This window comes from Podarcis filfolensis (genome assembly GCF_964270895.1).
Source record: "Podarcis filfolensis genome assembly, chromosome: 5".
Taxonomy (NCBI): Eukaryota; Metazoa; Chordata; class Lepidosauria; order Squamata; family Lacertidae; genus Podarcis; species Podarcis filfolensis.
The window spans coordinates 65,028,760-65,047,817 of NC_139608.1; the positions used below are offsets into that span (position 1 = coordinate 65,028,760).

A 19,058-nucleotide genomic window follows, 5' to 3' on the forward strand; every position below is an offset into this window, starting at 1 on the left:
AAAGGTTTACCTTTGAGAATGGAGAAATGAAACTTGTTATACAAACAAGTCCGGCATCGGCAAACAGCCTGGCAACTTCAGCAACGCGGCGGATATTTTCTTCTCGGTCATCAGCAGAGAAGCCAAGGTTTTTGTTGAGTCCGTGACGAATGTTATCCCCATCAAGGGAATAGCAAGGGATGCCATGAGACACAAGGTACTCTTCAAGTGCAAACCCAATGGTTGTCTTGCCAGCACCAGAAAGACCTGTATTAATAATAGGCAGTGCATAAAATCTGTGATTTTTCATGTAAACCAAAGGACCCATCACATTCACAAATGTGTCATAAAATAAGTTCTCAAAGATCATGCAACTAAACTCATTTAATAAAACATTTTTATTCCTTTATAAACAAGTTATCTAACTTATCAAACAACAGGTATGTGTGTTTGTCTTTGGTCATGTATGAGTCTCTTTATCCATTGACTGAGCTGCTGGGAAATGTTCACAAATATTCTAACTGCTCAGGGAAAAGGTGTCTACAGTGGAGTGTTGACTAACAGAACAGTTTGTGCAAGCTTCTTTCAGTCCATTTTGGCTACAGATAGACATAAAAAAAAGCTCTAGCTAGGGAAATGGGAGCCAGGGAGCTGCTGTGGCCACTCAGGACTGCTCTACATGAAGTATGGCTCTACATGAAGTCTCAATTTCTGAGCATCCAGTGACAGTAACAAATACGTTGCCTCACATATGCACCTATGCCACACGCACCAAACACACACAGATACAGGGCACACGTAGATCAGCTGACACACAGGGGTTGTCACCCCCTAACTATTTGTCAGATGAGCCACGCCACTGGCAAGGTTGGTGGGTGTCTGTGGCAGGAACAAATGAAATAAAAATAAAATGGTTGGGGAGCCAAGCACAAACCATGGGCCAGCAATTCACCACCACTGTATTAAAGCATTTGGAACTCACACCTCTTGGCCATGCTGAACTGAACATTAAACAACACCTCTTTCTCCTTATGTGTGACTTATTATAATGGACCCATCAGTTGCAATACAGTAACTTTGTTCACTGTGTGAATAGCTTTTCCCATGCGCCAACTTGCTGAGTTAATCATGAGTACAATACCTGTGAGCCACACTGTACAGCCTCGAAAGCCACCTCTTGAGCCCACGACTTGCCCTCTCTTACTCCTGCTAACGTGGTGAGCTTGGTAGACCACATTGGTGGACCTATGGAGATTCTAAGCACACAGAAACACACACAGATAACATGAAATGAAACCGTTTACGTCATGACTGACAGTAATGAAACAACCTGAGCGTATCATAGAGCAAAAATAATAAGAAGGAACACATGTTGCTGCGCAACCACAGGGCTATGAGGCTTTACAAAGGGGGAGGGGCTTGATCCTCAGGAATCTTCAGCCCTCTCAAGTGAGCTCTGGGAACAGAGCCCCAACCCCCATGCTTGCAGAACGTACTTCTGTTCATACGAGACAGGACACTATGCACTGAACCATTCTGTGCTATATTCCATACTGTTTTGGAGCACCCCTCAATCCTCAGGAGCAGCTTTTGGGCTGGGGCGCAGGTGGCTGAGCAGGGCAGGGGGTTGGAATCAGTGAAAACCAGGTTCTCAGCCATGCACAAGCAGAAGTCCTTTCAGTTAGCTTAAAGGTCACCATTGGACAACCCTCCCTTATCTCAATAAGTCTTACAACAATCCTGGAAGTCAACACGACCGCATATTTTGATTCTCATACTGCAGAATCAGGGACTAAGACTGCAGATACATTTAAAGCACATTTCCCCAAAGATTTCTGGGAACTGTAGTTTACAAAGCTACATTTCCCGGCACCTTAAACTAAATTTCCCAAGATTTGATGTGGCAAGGTGTGTGGTTTAAATGTATGGTGTGTACACAGCCTAAGAGTCACAGACAGAAGCTTCCTTATCACATTGAAGAGAGATTTGAAAGGAGGACTTTGTATATCGCACTCTTTGAATCTTCACTATAGCAGCTCCCAAAACTCTATAAAATTCCAACTAAAATCCGTTTTTGTTTATCACCACGGAGTCCCAAGTAAGAAGCTTGTCTTTATAAACTCTAGAAACGTTCAAGGTTTGTTTAGCTCTGTACCCTGCTGGAATTATTTAGCTTGCAGGAAATACCAGCATGGGCCCAAACTCCCTTTTGACCTGTTCTTTCTTCGCCTTTTAGCTGAATCATTCTTAAAGAGACAAAAGTCCCTAGCAGCTGTGTTTTGTGCAGAATAAATCCACACTTATTCATCCCTCCCAACAAATCTTCTGTTGTTTTCAATATGCATAAGTTTCATATTATTACAGTCAGGCAACCTTATGAACCTTTTTAAAAAATCAGATGGGTCGAAAGCAGTGTTCGAAACTCCCATTGTTTTAGGTGCATTTTGTGACAGGGAATTTCATTAGCGCAAGCAGTTTCTGAGCTCTGGGTGCAGTACTGTGCCCAAGATTTCAGATTAAAACTGCAGAGTGGAAGGAAAGGAGGAGCTTTTTCTGCCTCCCCATTTCCAGCTACTCTCTGAAGACTGGAGAAGAGACCCTCTTAAGAATATTAGGGGGGTGGGCAGGAGAAGGACTAGATCATGTGAAAAATGAACATAATATTTTAGTTCATTCATTTTCAGCTTGGTATTCTTATTAAAAAAATGTGCCTAGACATTCCGTTGTTGCACCCATAACCTAAGCTTAAGATGCCATTTAGCTCCTAGCTTTCATATCTCAGTTTCCAACACTGGTTGAAAGTGGGCTATACAAAGTCTGATTGTCCACCACGACATACCGCCTTAATCCACAACCATTCAGAAACGTAAACAGCAACAACTAGAGTACAGCCAAAAATGTCGTCATCAAAACTCTCTGTATATATATCAGACGTTTGAGAATGATTCCTAGAAGAAGATTGCAACTCTATAATATAAACATAATGTTGCTATGCTTTTGTGCTACAAGTTGTAAGCAGAATATATCTGCACTGTTGGGGGAGAAATGTTTATTAAAATTTGACAAACGCGGAAAGCTGTCTTTACCAGTACTGTACATATAACTGAAATCTATCTTTCTGATCTAAAAGAAATCACTGTTATTCATAGATCTTATCAATCTAATGCAAATATATTCTAGAGAAACATGTATATTTATAATGCCATTGAAGTCCCAAGTCTTTAAAGAGAGAGAGACAGTGTTGGTTTTTCACAACACATCTGCGTCCCAGATGAAGCAACCAATCTAGAAAGCATGAAGGAGCAGGCAAACTGCAGACTATCAACTATTCACCCACTTCCTAGGCTTCAAACTATAACACTGCTAACGTGCAAGGCAAGTGGGGTTGGGAACGCTGATACTTTTGAAAATGCTGTTTCAGCGACAAAAAAACCCCTCCAAATTAACATGCAACATGCTCGTACCTACTACGGCATCCTAGGTAAAGGTAAAGGACCCCTGGACGGTTAAGTCCAGTCAAAGGCGACTATGGGATTGTGGCGCTCATCTCGCTTTCAGGCTGAGGGAGCCAGCGTTTGTCCACAGACAGCTTTCTAGGTCATGTGGCCAGCATGACTAAACCGCTTCTGGCGTAACGGAACACTGTGACAGAAACCAGAGTGCACAGAAACATCGTTTACCTTCCTGCCACAGCAGTACCTATTTATCTACTTGCACTGGTGTGCTTTTGAACTGCTGGGTCGGCAGGAGCTAGGACCGAGCAACGGGAGCTCACTCAGTTGTGGGGATTCGAACCGCCGACCTTCTGAAAGGCAAGCCCAAGAGGCTCACTGATTTAGACCACAGTGCAACCCGCGACCCACTGGCATCCTACTGCGATACAGATTCCAAAGTAATAATAACATACAGTTTCTGTTCTTTGTCACTTTCAGCATTCACACTCCCAACCTAGCCAGAGTTGGTGCTGGGCACAAGTCCCAGCAGGGACAGAATTAGAGCCTGAGAGCATCTGCAGAAGAACCAAGGTGGAGCAAAGTTAGCTGAAACCAGCAAGACTGTTATTAAGAGGCAAAGGGAACACCTGCTTCCCGTCAAAACTTGCTTGTGTTACTTACATAGTACCAGCAACAAGGGCAGAGTGCAGGTTCAGAGCCTCTCTAGACCTCCCCCCTTACTGCGCATTCATGATGATTTGTGCTGCTGATGACATTGAGGGGGTTAAATGTGTCCTTGCTGTCCTTGTGAGAGCCAGTGTGGTGTAGTGGTTAAGAGCAGTAGACTCGTAATCTGGAGAACCGGGTTCATGTCTCTGCTCCTCCACATGCAGCTGCTGGGTGACCTTGGGCCAGTCACACTTCTTTGAAGTCTCTCAGCCCCACTCACCTCACAGAGTGTTTGTTGTGGGGGAGGAAGGGAAAGGAGAATGTTAGCCGCTTTGAGACTCCTTAAAGGGAGTGAAAGGCGGGATATCAAATCCAAACTCCTCCTCTTCTTCTTCTTCTTCTGTCGGTCCTGTTTGCAGCTGCAAGGGTTTGGGGCAGTCTTAGTGCTTTGTTTTCAATCAGCGCGTGTCCCATAACTCAGAATAGGCCCCATAACTTCCTGATGGAATCCTTTGGTTTTTCTCCATAGCTGGGGTGTGTGGCACTAGTGGGGGGTTTTTGCCCAGGGTGAAGCTGCCCGAGGGGCACCATGAAGCTCCCAGCCTGTGCATGTGTGTGCAAATGCACATGGGAGGTGACAAAATGGGTCTTTGACCCGGGTGAAACAAAGCCTAGTTTTGCCCCTGCTTGAAATACATTTGGAAAAACCACAGGTAATCAGCCTTTGGAAGGGGGCAAGGACAGCAGGCGTGATCACTCCCTGCAACACAGAGAGAGAGAGCATACATTTTGAAACATTTTTTAAAAGAACAGCAGAAAGGAAACTATTTACCTGCGTCCCCAAGGAATGCGACAAAAACGACTTTATCCTAGATGGAGCTGAATAGAATTAAGAGTCAGCAACTGGAGACTCCTGGGCCAAATCTGCCCCACTATAAGGCAAAACTTGCTCCCTCAAGTGCTGATGTAGGCCAGAAAATAATGTGAAATAAGGTGGGAACTGAACTTGCCAGCAGGCCCACTTAGGAAGCCAATGGAGCTGAGGAGATGGGCTATAACTCCTCATTCAGTTCTTAAAGTGTTCTTCCAAGAAAGCTAGCTGACAGCCAGGGATCTAGGTTGAAGTTAAACTTTAAAGAATAAAGTTTAAATCAGAGCAGCTCGTTACAGTAGCAAGTCACTAACAGTTGTACACCTTGTACCTTTTGAGGTTTTTCAGGGAAATGGTGGACATACACATTCAGGGAATATTTTAGATAGCAGGGCATCCTCCCTCAGAATAGGCAGGCCCCTGAACAAGATGTTCCTTTAGGAACTCTACAGTTTGTGTACACGCTGTCCTCATTCACTCCAGCGTAGCGCATAATTGAGCAGGGTATTCCTGAGTCCAGCCTTAGTCCTCAGTGTCTCCAGTGCCAAAAAGGCTTCCTTGTAGCCTAAAAAGCAGCAGTCTGACATGGAGGTACAGAATCTCCTACATAAATACTCATTTATTCCATGGCCTCAGCTATAGTTACCTACCAGTGCCAGAGCAATTGCTCTTTCAGAATCTCATTTTTCATTCAGTGCTCTTTGAGCAAACTTGAGAGAAACCACTTTTGCCCACTGGTACAATCTTAGCACTTTGTTCCTGTTAATTTTGGCACTAGTACCCCAGTCTTTCGCCTCTACTGGGATATGTAACACAGAAGGTTTTTTTCTCCCAAGGAGATCCACAAAGACAACCTAGTTACCTCAAACAAGCAGCTATTCAGCTTGGAGACAGACAGACCAAAATGCCAAGGTCTCTGAACTGACAAAAAATTTCCTCCTCAGCTGCTAGCCCAACAATACTCTAGCTGTTAAGAAATCAAGCTTTCATGTATCATTAAACATGAAATGCAGCACATAAAGTTCATTTTAATATACCTAGATCTTTCCGTCTGTGGAACTGCAAGTGCTGTTACACTGAGGCATAATCAGAACCAATTAAGAATATACAGTCGAACGCCTTGCAAGTCAAACATTTTGGCTCCCGAACACCACAAACCCGGAAGTGAATTTTCCAGTTTGCCAATACTGTATTCTTTGGAACCTGAATGTCTGACGCAGGTTCCGCAGCTTCCAATTGGCAGCAGGAGCTTCCTGCAGCCAATCAGAAGCTGCGTCTTGGTTTCCGAACGTTTTGGAAGTCGAACAGAGTTCCAGAATGGATTCCGTTCAACCTCCAAGGTGCGACTGTATTTAGATAGGTGTTTATATGTCACTGTGTTTCTGTTCACTAAATAAGTAATTATCCATACTTCAGGGACCCATCAGGAATATGCCACCCATTGAGGGGAAAGAAAGGAATCACAAAGCTGTGACAAAGTGAATATTTCATATTGGTTTTATTGATTTGGCTAAAACATTGCTAAAATATGACAAGGGGAAAGTGGCAGTTTCAAAATTTGTTACAAAGTGTGACAAACCTAATGGATAGTCTTCCCAAAACAGAGAAAAACAGTATGTTTCAATCACATAGTCAAAAGAAATCCACACTGTTTTGTCCTCTGCAGCGATGAATCAGCAGTTTCATTAATAAATTCAAAACTCATTTTGCATAGTAACATATAATAAAATACAACCTTTCCCCCCTTCTATTACTAATAAATTAAGGAAGCAATTTATAGTCATGGTAAATGTAATGGTTCTAGGGGTTGCTCATGCGTAAGTTGCTGCCACTCCTGGCTAGGTTACCTGGTTGAACCCTTTCTGTCTGGACGGCCTTTCATTTCGTGGCTGTCTCAGTCGCTGGCAGAATCCGTCAGTGGGCGTTTCTTGAACTTCTTCCAGCAAAGAAGTTCTTTGACGCCAAGTCTCCTCCTACTCTCCCTGCGCGGAAGTCTTCTGCGCAGGGAGGGTGTGGGCAGCAGAGGACCCGTGCTCTCCCCGCTGGTCTCCGGTGAAGAGTCCTGGAGCCTCCTCTCCGATTCCCCCATCTGCCCCCCTTCTCCACTGGTGTTGCGCTGATTTCCTTCCCCAGCAGATGGGCTGCCTCTCTCCCTACTGGGACCCTCTCCGGCATCCCTCTGGAGCCTCTAGCTCCGATGGCAGTTCCCTGACAGTAAATTATAGCGAAATGAAGGAAGCAATAATCTTTCAACTGTAAATCGTCACTTTACAAGTGGAGATTTTTCAAGAGATCCTTAATCATTTGAGGTGGAGCGCAAATTTGTTCTGAAGTTCCACAAGCTAAAAGGGTGCAGCAGGGCTAACTAATACGGTGCCCTCCTTATGTTGTGGGACTACAACTCCCATCAATCCTGCCAACGTGGCCAATGGCCAAGGATTATGGGAGTTGTAGGCAGCATGTTGGCACAGGTGCAGTGACATTGGGAGAGGCACTCTGGCAAAATGGCGGAATGGGGCCATCTTGGGAAAAGCATAATGGCAACAAACCCCTGTGCCCTTTAAATCAATGGCCACAATCCCATGGATGGCACAACTTTATACCAGCCCCAAACCTGGTGCAAGAAATCTCCCCCCCCCCCAATAAAGTCAACAGGAGGTTTTTTTAAAAAAAAACAACAAAGCAGTACTCTGTCAACAGATCTGCTCACGTCACCATGGCAGAGCCTAGATTATAGTGTAACTCCACATACACCCTATGAAAACACATTACAACCAGTATGCAAGCCCCACAATGGTGAGACCACTTCTCTGATATTATGGCATGTGGCATGGAGCTGTATCTCTCTGGCCCCATCTTCTGCACAATTAGACCCTTGCACAGCAGAACTCTGGTGATGGAAACCTGGAGAAAGGGCACTTCACACAAAAAAGGGATACCTTTGCACAAAACAGTCTGTCTTCAGAACACACCTGAGAACTTGAGCTCACTGCTACACTTCTCTGCCTACAGCTCTAAAGCACCTCAGCTCGAGACTCCAGGTACAAATACGCCATACCAAACTCTACACCACTCCCAACAACTGGGGGTGCCAGGCAAGACTGTGTGTACTCTGCCCAGGGGGAGCTGCATGGGTGCTGCATTGTACAGGCTGTCCTTCCTCCCCTTTGCATGTTGGGCTCATAAAGCAGTGCTTGGAAGGCGCATAAGGGGGCTTCAGACCACTGTCTGAAGGGATGCTTGGGGTTTGGCAACAGCAGACTTGTTACGGGCTGAGTCTGTAGGGCTGATGAAACTGGGGCACTGCAGGATTGTCTTGCATGTTGTGTATATGGTGGTGCAGGGATGTGGGCTGGGGGCATATCCTTATCACATTGTGTTAGCTCTCTCAATGTGTGAGCAGCATTGGGTGTCATTGCTGGCACAGTTCTTGACTGGTCCATTGGCAGCGTTTCTAGGGATGCTGGGGAAAATGCCTGTCATTTTTATGCCATTTTTGTATTTTCTAGCTGTATGGTTTTTCCATCCCCTCCCTGAGTATTCATGACAGCAGCAGTATAGCGCCAGTCCTAGTGAAATGTAAATATGTGTGCCCTTGGGTAAATGGGAATGTGTGCAATGCCCATTTTCCAACACAGGAAGGGCAACTGCACATAAATAAGATTTTAAAGCACACAAGAAAAACTTGCGAAACAGAATCTTTAAAGTTTGTAGAAGTTAACACACCATCCTGCTGCATTGTAAACACACAATACATATACTGTATATCACACTATTTTCCTCTCAATGTTGAAATGAATTGATTATTTTGAGTCATTTCTGTAAACTGATGAAATTTGTGTAGAAGGCTTGAAAAGTAAGTTTTGCCAGACGCCTGTGAATTATTACCCATGAGCTGGACAATACATCCAGAGTGACCCTGCTAGCCTGAGAGACCAGTGAAAACATTTAAGGTAGTGGAAGATGATACAGCAAATAAACAAGACAGAACACCAAAAGTTACACATGAAGTTCGTGCATTTTTATTTTATTTTTTAAAAGAGAATTGCAAAAATAAAAATCCAACTGCAATGTTGAAGTTGCTTTTGTTCACTGTGGCTGCTTTTGAGAACTGCCACCGAAGTTACTCTAAACACTGCTTTTAATTAAATGGACTCGAGTTGAAATGGCAGCTAGACAATAATGTCTGTTCATTAGTCCAGCAAATTGAAGGGTTCCACTTAGCATTAGTTCCACAATCTAGTGAAAAACTAGATCAACTGATTTCCGATCCTATGTTGTGACAATAATATAGAGGGAAATCCAATGTTGCAGGAGCAAACCTGCTCATGCAATGGGATTTTCCCTTCTTCCACTTGCTCCTACAGTCCTCCCCCCCATCCCAAAATGTGCTCTTAAGGGTTGGGGGACCCAATAGAGCAGTCCATGGGGGTTGATGGGACCTACAGGGAGGATTTTTTGACAGACCGTCTCTTATTTTCAAGTTAATAAGCTACTCCAAGTAACCTTTAGGGTTCCTCAGTTTGACAGAATAATTACTTTCATGGTACTCTTTTAATGAAAGTGACTAGGTAAAAAAAAAGTTAAGCAAATATGAAACATAGGTGGAAAAGGTAGAATAAATCTCATAGCATACATTTTCCCCAAAGCAAAGTGAATGCAAGTTTCTACAAAACAATCAAAAGAGCCAACGCACATGAATAAAAATTGGGAAATGCACTTGAATGTTTTGTTCCTTCCAAGATCAGCCAGTGCCTGTGTATTAGTCTTTTTATATTGTATTAGACACACTTTTCTTCCATTGTCATTTCCTTTAAAACACATGCAAAGATCACGCAATAGCCAAGGTCCTGGTTTTACAACAGCTTGCTGACCACTAAGGCCATCTCCCATTTTTTGTGTGAAGCCCTAGACAAGAAACAGTGGCTATTTCTCCATCCCTCAAGGAAAGAGTTTATCATCTGCACACTTCTCAATTCACTTCTTCCTGATCTTCTGAGCACAGGAACTGAAGAGGGTGGATAATTACGCCATAGCTATGGTTCAGCTTGATGAGCCCTTCAAACAACCATCGGCCCTGAACAACTGCCCTGCCTTTCCAAATGCCATTACCAGCCATATTCCTCAGGCAGAGCAAAAGTTTAACCCTAGACTACCTTATCCTAGCTTAAGTTCACATATAAAATCCTGTCTAAGCATCTACAACAGCAGGCAAAAAGGAGCTTTGTATTCAGAGTAAGGATGGGTTGCCTATGGCAAGCAACATGAAATTTGCACAACACAGGCAAACTATAAGCATATCCAAATTGCTATGGAAGGATCCATAACACTGAAGGACAACCAAAGCTGAATCCTGAGCAAATTCGTCATATTTAGATCCCACTGGGCTTAAGTTGATAGTGACCAATTTTCCACAAATAATAAGCTCCAAGCGCATGTACTGTACTGTAGCAATGGAAGAGCAGGTTTAAAGAAAGTTCCTGTTTTAAGTTACTACCTCAAAGTTGTAGCAGGACATAGTATGTGGGCTTTCTAGACTTTGCATATATGTGAAAGTAGAAAATGCTTAGGTACTATTTCAGAGCACACAACATACCTTAAGCAGCTGCCTTGCACCAAATCCAACTGTCACTCCATCTAGATCAATATTATCTACACTGCTCCATCAGACATCTTTCCCAGCCAGACCCAAAGATGTGGAGGACCAAACCCGCAACCTTTTGTATGCAAATCACATGCTCCATATGGCCATTCCCCTCTCTTCTTCACTACCTTAAATGAACCTGGGACTCAACTCAAGTCCCTTCTGTCCAAGGGGGAACCATAAAAGAACATTACCTTTGTTACTGCTGCACCGGTTCAAGATAAGCAAGATAATCTTCATCATCATAGATCATAACACAATCATCTGTTAACTGCAAAGCTTATCTAAAACTGATAAACCCAAGATTAAAAACAGAATGTCTCCCACTTTTAAGGAGTCATATTGAAACATAGTTGTTCTCAAGTTAATGCAAGCTTCAAAACCATTCTGATGAACCAAAACATAGCTCCAGATAAGGTTGGGGAAATTTCATTCTTCTCCATTTTCCTGCTAAAAACATATGACCTCCAGCTCAAGAATTTTTATTTATTCATTTGTTAAATTTGTATACTGCCCTATAACCATAGATCTCAGGGAAGTTCACAATAAGGAATCCCCTTGCCAACAAAGGTCCGTATAGTTAAAGCTATGGTTTTCCCAGCAGTGATGTATGGAAGTGAGAGCTGGACCATAAAGAAGGCTGATCACCGAACAATTGATGCTTTTGAATTATGGTGCTGGAGGAGACCCTTGAGAGTCCCATGGACTGCAAGAAGATCAAACCTATCCATTCTTAAGGAAATCAGCCCTGAGTGTTCACTGGAAGGACAGATCGTGAAGCTGAGGCTCTAATACTTTGGCCACCTCATGAGAAGAGAAGACTCCCTGGAAAAGACCCTGATGTTGGGAAAGATGGAGGGCACAAGGAGAAGGGAACAACAGAGGACGAGATGGTTGGACAGTGTTCTCGAAGCTACCCGCATGAGTTTGACTAAATTGCGGGAGGCAGTGGAAGACAGGAGTGCCTGGCGTGCTCTGGTCCATGGGGTCACGAAGAGTCGGACACAACTAAACGACTAAACAACAAAGTCCACAAAGCTAACCGGCACTCCTGTTGCTGTGCTTGACGTTAGCCCCACCAGACAGATCAGTTAACAGGGCTGATCATCTAAAGAAGGAGAGAAAGGAAGTGTCTGAAGTCAGACTGGTGCTGTGAGGGTCCAGGTGGCTAAAGCAAAGAAAAAAGGATTGGAGGAAATAATACTTTTTATCTGAAAAGTTAATATTAATATCAGTCTCCTGAATGCCTCTATAGCAGCTGGCTCTCCGTGTGTGTGCACAATCAAACTTGACAACCCAGTGCTGCTCAACAAAGCAGATAGCGTTAAAGTCAACCTAAGGCAAATATTTTACACATTCAAGTGCTGAATAAATAAATTTAAAAATCTGCTTTCCATATTGAGATGCATACTGGACCTGAAAGATATACTGAAACAAAATTCTAAAGCAAAATGGAGTCTCGTATATTTTAGACAATGTTTATTTTGCTTTACAAGGCTACAAAATCTCCACTAACTAGAAATAAACCAGCTGTATTTCACCAATACTGTGTAAGTTAATGGCATTATATATCACAGCTTGGAAGTAAACACACTTGAGGAAAAAATGTCAAGGGGAAAAAATCCATCATGTACAATTGCAGTAAAATCAGTTTATTGCAGTGCTGGATGTTAACATTTCACTATTATTACTTTTTTAGTATCTGTGATTTCTTGAAATGTGCAGAGCAAATTTATAATGTAGTTACTGGCCAACCTTATGACATTTTGTGCAACCTTATCTAAATATTCATACCATTCACGACACATTATAAATCTCCCTTTTTTTAACATTATGATTTCAGCTCAAGATGTTCAGCTAATGCAATGTACTTAATTTCTGCAATAATACAAGAACATTGTGTTTGTTTAAAGTAATTGCTCTTATCCATAAAATGTTCTTTGATAAGCCATTGTAGAATTGCAGTCTCTTTGACCTCAGTCTAGAAATATTTCAGGTGTTAAACTCCGGCGTTCAAATTCTGATTGAGAGAGGAACCCAAGTTAGTATTTAACATACTTAACATATTTGCTGAAGTAACATTTTACCACTGTTAAGGAACAAGGAAGAAACTTGCCCCAAGGCAAATCAGATCACCAGTAAGTAATGAGAAGCAAGGGGTGGGATGCAGGTCATATTCACACCAAACATCCAATGCACATAGCTTCCCGCAAAGAATGCTGGGAACTGTAGTTTGCTCAGGATACTTGGAATTGTAGCTCTGTGAGGGATAAAGTGCATTTCCCCTTATTCTTTGGGAGAAGTCATGTGCATAAACAAACAAAAGAAATTATATTTGCCATAGTCCTGCCGTACTCATGTAGGGATTCAAAGTTATGCTAACACCAGGTCCAAATATTTGCATCAATGTATTGGTACAAACAAGGCATTAGGATGTTCTGGCAATGCAATTATTTGCACACTCCAGTCTAAGCTCTTACTGCACGTGCTCTATTCTTAACTATTAAAAAGCCACTTCCCTTTGAATGATAACCTTTAAACATCACATTACAGTCTTAAAGCAGCCAGTAAGGTGGAATGTAAAGAAATGGCTTCCTTGCTTGCTTGTTGCTCTTTGTAGCTATAACTCTTCAAAAGGGTTGCAGACATACAACTATTATACAGTATTATAATGTCCAAAACTGGTTACAAGATCTCAGGAAGCTCCAGACTTAGGGCCAAGAAATAAAGCACAAGAGAGGTGATGGTGGAGAGAATGGCAGAAAACTTCTGTTATAACAAACACATGTTACTTGGCTCTACAGTTGCTCATTGAATCCAACAAAATGCCTTTCTTTTGCCAAAAATAAACTAGAAAAGAAAAGAAAACATTCACTTGTGTTGCATAATCTTTCTGCAGCCCTAGATCACCAGTCTTCTGAGTTCTTAATGGTTTGGGAAATGAAACTCTTCTCCCCTGAATATATACATGAGAATGTATCTCAAGCACTGTTTACATTCACGACCAAAGTTTTAAATGAAATAGGCTAGCTTGCTGATCCTGCCTCCCATGGAGCCATGCAACTGATAGCAGCTGGACTACTGAACTGTTATTTGTGGATCAGTTGTAACAGCTTGTTTCTCTTCCTGTCTAGTATCTTTTTATTGGTGCAGATGTACTCTGTGTATCTTACTCGATTTGTGTTTTCTGAGCGGCCTTGGTTTCGTGCACTTTGTATCTAGTGAGTTGTGTTTGCAACTCCATTGTTAATGGACAGCTATAATTCTGTCTGTCTCTTTCTGTGTGTAGTATGTTGATCCATTTATTTTCTGACACCTGCCATGACTCTTGGGCAGTTGGCAAGCAAAGGCATGAATTCTAACTTGACCACTCTCAGCATTGCTGCTGCTGCTGCAAGCCTTTAAGTTTGCAAAGATGAGAGAACTATCCCTCAAAACCACCTCATCAGCAGTGACGAAAGCAGATCCCATCTTCTTCCGTAACATTACATTGGCATTCTATACTATGTGGGTGAAATGTTTTCATTCAGCACCTGAGCCCTCCACCAACCTGTTAACCTATGGTGTCTGAGAAGAAACTAGGTGTTTGTGACAGAGAATAACATAATAAAGGAGAGCAGTAGGGAAGAAATAGTTATTTTTATACTTGAGGGAGTTTCTGTTATGAAAATAAGAATCCCTAGTGTAACTCATATCTTCTGGGGGGAAAGTAATTTCCTTTTTTGGTCTCCACTGGATAAATCTGCTTTGTATAATCTGGAACCAAATTAAAGTTTTCACATGGCAACAAAGTCATAAACCTTAATTTCCACAGCATCACAATGTTTACACCTCTAACACATAAATGGGGATCACAGGAGAACTGTACAAAAAACCTTATGACCCAGTTTCTCACAGCTACACATAAAATATACCAGCTGCATTGGATGCCCATACATTTTTTGTTCGAAGTTACGGTGCTGGTATGGACTTTTAAAGGGACCAGGTTCTCTGAAGGGCTGCCTGCACTCCTATGAATCTGCCTGGGCCTTGAGAGAAGCTTCAGAGGCCCTGCATGTGTACCTGAAATCAAGATCTACTAGACTGAAATAAAAGCTGTAGAATTCTGTCCAATTTCAGAGATGGATGGGACTAGGATACTATCTTCCGCTTGTAGGACAGATGATTTTTAGCTTGTTTTGCCTGAAGATCTGGACAAACTGCTTGGAATTTTAAGACCTACAACTTCCTTGCTTGACCCTTGCACTTCATTTTGAGATTTGGGGGACTGGGTTGTTAATGCCACTTTGAGAGAGGGAATGGTTTTTCCCTACCTCAAGGAGGTGACAGTGAAACCACTCCTTAAACAGCCAAATTTAGAACCTTTGGTAATGAACAACTACCATCTAGTCTCTAATTTGCCTTTTTTTGCCAAGAGAATAGAGTGGGTGGTGACTTCAAAACACCAGTCATTTCTACTCATAGGCCTGCTGTACAAAAGCCAAATACTTTTGATGATCATTCAAACATGTAATTAGCTACTCCTACGATAACTTGGGGAGAGCAAGAATTCTGTCTAGTTGACCAGGCTTGGAAACTTTCGAAAACTTTTAAAAACTGACTTTAATTCTCTCTTAAGGTCCCTCACATTCCAGAAATAACCAATGTGTCTTTGTGTGGCAATACTTTCAAGACCTAGTTAGCAAGGCAGTAACACTAACTATCTGTACAGAATAGTTTTTAAGCACATTATTTGAAGTACAACAATTCTGCTGTTTGGAATGTTGGACATGTCTCATTCTTTAATTCCAAGGAAACGGTTCCGTATGGCCTTATTTGAGCTGTTTTAGCGTATATAAAGTGTCATGTGCAAAATAAGGTACAAAATAGTAATGAAGATTAATCACTGCAGATTTCTGGATTCCAAACGGGCTTTTACCAGTAGGAAGAAAGAATGTGGAATTATTACAATGAAAGACACACAGTCATACATTGACCTGATCTACAACGGCCTTGCCATGATTACACCTTGCAGTTTTCTAACACATCTTGGCACAGAACACATACAACTGAGCACACAGCATAAGCTAACCAGATTTTACAACCTTTGGACTATGACAAGTCCCATGAGGATATCTCTCTAATGATTTATTTCCAGCCAAAGAACTCCCCTAATGAGTAGTGACTAGGAAACAGCACAATTAATGTGGAAGAACAACAAAAGCAATGCAACATGGTTTTGCTGCCAAAAAGGACATAAATATTACCGTAAACCGTCATCTTATGCACACTCTGTTGATTTCATTGTTGTCTGAGCATGCATCCACTCTTCTAAAATTTGCTAAAGTCGGTTTATGTGATTATGTGTCAATTATCAGTAAAAAAAATAATGAATTGCTGTCCAAAGCAGCCTTTCAAATACTGTTGAAAAACCACCCAGTTCCCACATGTCATTTCTTCCCCTGCCTAGCTGCTCACCATTTCTGCATTCTGTAGTATTTCCCCAACTCAAAAAGAGCACCAAAGCACAAGTTCACATTTCTCTCTCAGAGTAATCCCAGATGAGCAGCAAACCATACCTTATGGTTCTTAAGGTTTTGATTTAAAACAGGTATAGCACAACTCTTAAAATAATTGAGTTATCTAGAGCATGTTATTTGAGGACAGCAGTCCTGGGTCTCAATCTACAACATGTTTGCTTTAAAATCCATCCTGGTGACTCCTACGTCGAACATTAATCCACAATGAAACTGCTACGATTTTGAAAAATAAGATTGTGAACTAGTTAACAGTGTTTAGGTGACCAATTTCCTGGATTTTAACAAATTAATTTAAATGATTTGCATATTACCAATCATATTAATATGTCTTGTCTGCATGCAAGGAGAAGAGCCACAGCTCAGTGGTAGAGCATCTGCAGAATGTCGCATGTTCAGCTTCCAGCATCTCTACGTAGGGCTGGGAATTGCCCCCTACCTGAAACCCTGGAGAGCCGCTGCCAGTCTGCAGACAATAGATGGTCCAGTTACAGAGACGCTTGCTCTGTCCCAGCTTCTGCCAACCGAGCAGTTCGAAAGCATGCCAGTGCAAGTAGATAAATAGGTACCGCTGCAGATTAGTACATAAACAATGATGACAGCTAACTAATCTACATTCTCTGAACTACAGAGTGGTTATTCCAATGCATATTAGTAATGCTGGTAACAGAACAACAGTATCCCCCCGCCCCCAGGTAAATGCACCCAGAATGTAAGGAAGCAATTGTCTGACTACACTTGCTATGCAGAAAGCTGTCCGTGGACAAACGCGAGCTCCCTTGGCCTGAAGCGAGTTGAGCGTCACACCCCATAGTCACCTTTAACTCGCCTTAATCATCTAAGGGGCCTTTACCATTTACCTTTACACTTGCTATGTATAGTGTTTGTACAAATAGAGCTGTTAATCCAGGAGAAGTGTTAAAAACACTTACCGTATTTTTCTTCCTATAGGGCGCACCGGCCCATAGGACGCACCTCGGTTTTTTTTGGGGGGGGAATGAAAAAAAATTATTCCCCCCCCAGCCGCGGCTGCTGCCCCAAGCCTTGCGCACACCTGCCCGAAGCACGGGGCACCCTCCGGAGGGCTCCGCGTGCTTCGGGCTGCAGGCTGCTGCCCCAAGCCTCGCACGCCCGGCGGGACCTCCCGCCGGGCACGCAAGGCTTGCGGACACTCGCCGGGGCTGCAGGCTGCTGCCCGCAAGCCTTGTGAGCCCGCGGGAACTCCCGCCGGGCTTGCAAGGCTTGCGGATAGCTTCCTGAAGCCTGGAGAGCGAGAGGGGTCGGTGCGCACCGATGCCTGTCGCTCTCCAGGCTTCAGCGAAAGCCTGCATTCGCCCCATAGGACGCACACACATTTCCCCTTCATTTTTGGAGGGGAAAAAGTGCGTCCTATGGGGTGAAAATTACGGTATCTGATTTTTACACAGGATTTGCCTGTGAACTTGCGCATTACCCATGTTTACATTCTGCACCTGTGTATTTAGGAAGCACGAGCAAGTGAAGATGGATATCCAATTACATTGCTCAGTACCTTAAGGTTTAGTCAGGTCAGGTGGCATGGGGGATCATTTTGAAAGAGGCTGAGAGCGAGAGGAAACCTGGGAAATAACAAGTCTAAACCCAGCTCACTGTGAGGTAATGGTAACTCACAGCCAGTCTGAGTATAGGTTGTTTCCTGCCTATACTCCCAGAAGTGAGGTGCAGGCAACTAACAGGTGCCCTATGTCCTAGGTTGCAATCCTATGCACATGAGGGCTTCTAACTATCCAAGAGAAAAGGGGTGTGGCATTCTTGTGTGCCTTTCAGAAAAGCTGGATAAGCAGAAAGCCGCACATGAACTTTTTCACAGCATGTAGAGAAACATCACCATCTGATTGTCAGTGTCTGAACATCATTCTGCTGTTACAGGCAAAGCTACAGTGGCTGGCTGGCTCTAAGCCACGTAACCCCAGAGTACACTTATTTGGTAGAGCAACCCTAGATCATACCACACACTGACTCAGGAGGAGGAGCAGGCTCCACTGGAAACAATAGGACTTAACTTCCCAATACAGTGGTGCCTCGCAAGACGAAATTAATCCATTCCGCGAGTCTCTTCCTCTTGCGGTTTTTTCGTCTTGCGAAGCACGGCTATTAGCGGCTTAGCGGCTATTAGCGGCTATTAACGGCTTAGCGGCTTTAAGAAAAAGGAAACAAACTCGCAAGAACTCGCAAGACGTTTCGTCTTGCGAAGCAAGCCCATAGGGAAAATCATCTAGCGAAGCGACGCAAAAACCGAAAAACCCTTTCGTCTTGCGCGTTTTTCGTTTTGCGAGGCATTCGTCTTGCGGGGCACCACTGTAAATATGAATGGAAATAGGGCACATAAAGTAGGCTGAGGTATGCCCCAACCCAAAGCTAGGCACTTTTTAGTCTCATTGATTTCCCATGCTTAAACAAATGGGACTTGGAGGTACTGAAAGGACTTTGGCTGCAATGAGCCCTTAGTTTCAACTTTTAATATGCTGGCAAAGTTCCTATTGCCAAGAACTGTCAAGCAGTTCAATGTAGATTATATGTAAATACATTGGGTATTTTATTTTCAGACAAAAACAAACAAACTACAATACTGTTTTAAAGCGTGCATTCCACTCACCCAGCTTTAAACTACCCATTTTTAAAAGCAAGGGGTCACTAATTCTGTCTGTTGTCTGTTGGCATCAGTTTATTTATGGGTTTTTTTTCCTTGTTAGATACAATACACCAACATATCCAGAAAACATGACAGCTGTACAAACCCTGAGGTGTCCCTTGTGACAATGTTAAGCATTTAAACTGTTGTGAGATGCAATGTGCCTAATTGGCTGTGATTAATGTTGGTGAGTGAAACTCTTTATCTACACATCCATTCCCGACATTTGGAGTTGTTTCTTAACAAGCACAGTTCAGATCTAAGCCAAGGACAT

The 19,058-nt window shown here is 42.9% G+C and overlaps 1 protein-coding gene across 2 annotated transcripts in view; it reads right to left on the reverse strand.

The window, feature by feature from the left end:
* Nucleotides 1–19,058, reverse strand: part of PAPSS2 (3'-phosphoadenosine 5'-phosphosulfate synthase 2) — a 43,604-nt gene that overhangs the window by 19,151 nt on the left and 5,395 nt on the right. For both annotated transcript variants that reach the window (XM_083614129.1, XM_083614128.1), the window contains exons 2-3: nt 1,121–1,235; nt 11–246 (exon numbers count right to left, since the gene is read on the reverse strand). In XM_083614129.1, coding sequence (XP_083470255.1) covers nt 11–246; nt 1,121–1,235 — 351 coding nt within the window. The remainder of the gene's footprint in view (nt 1–10; nt 247–1,120; nt 1,236–19,058) is intronic.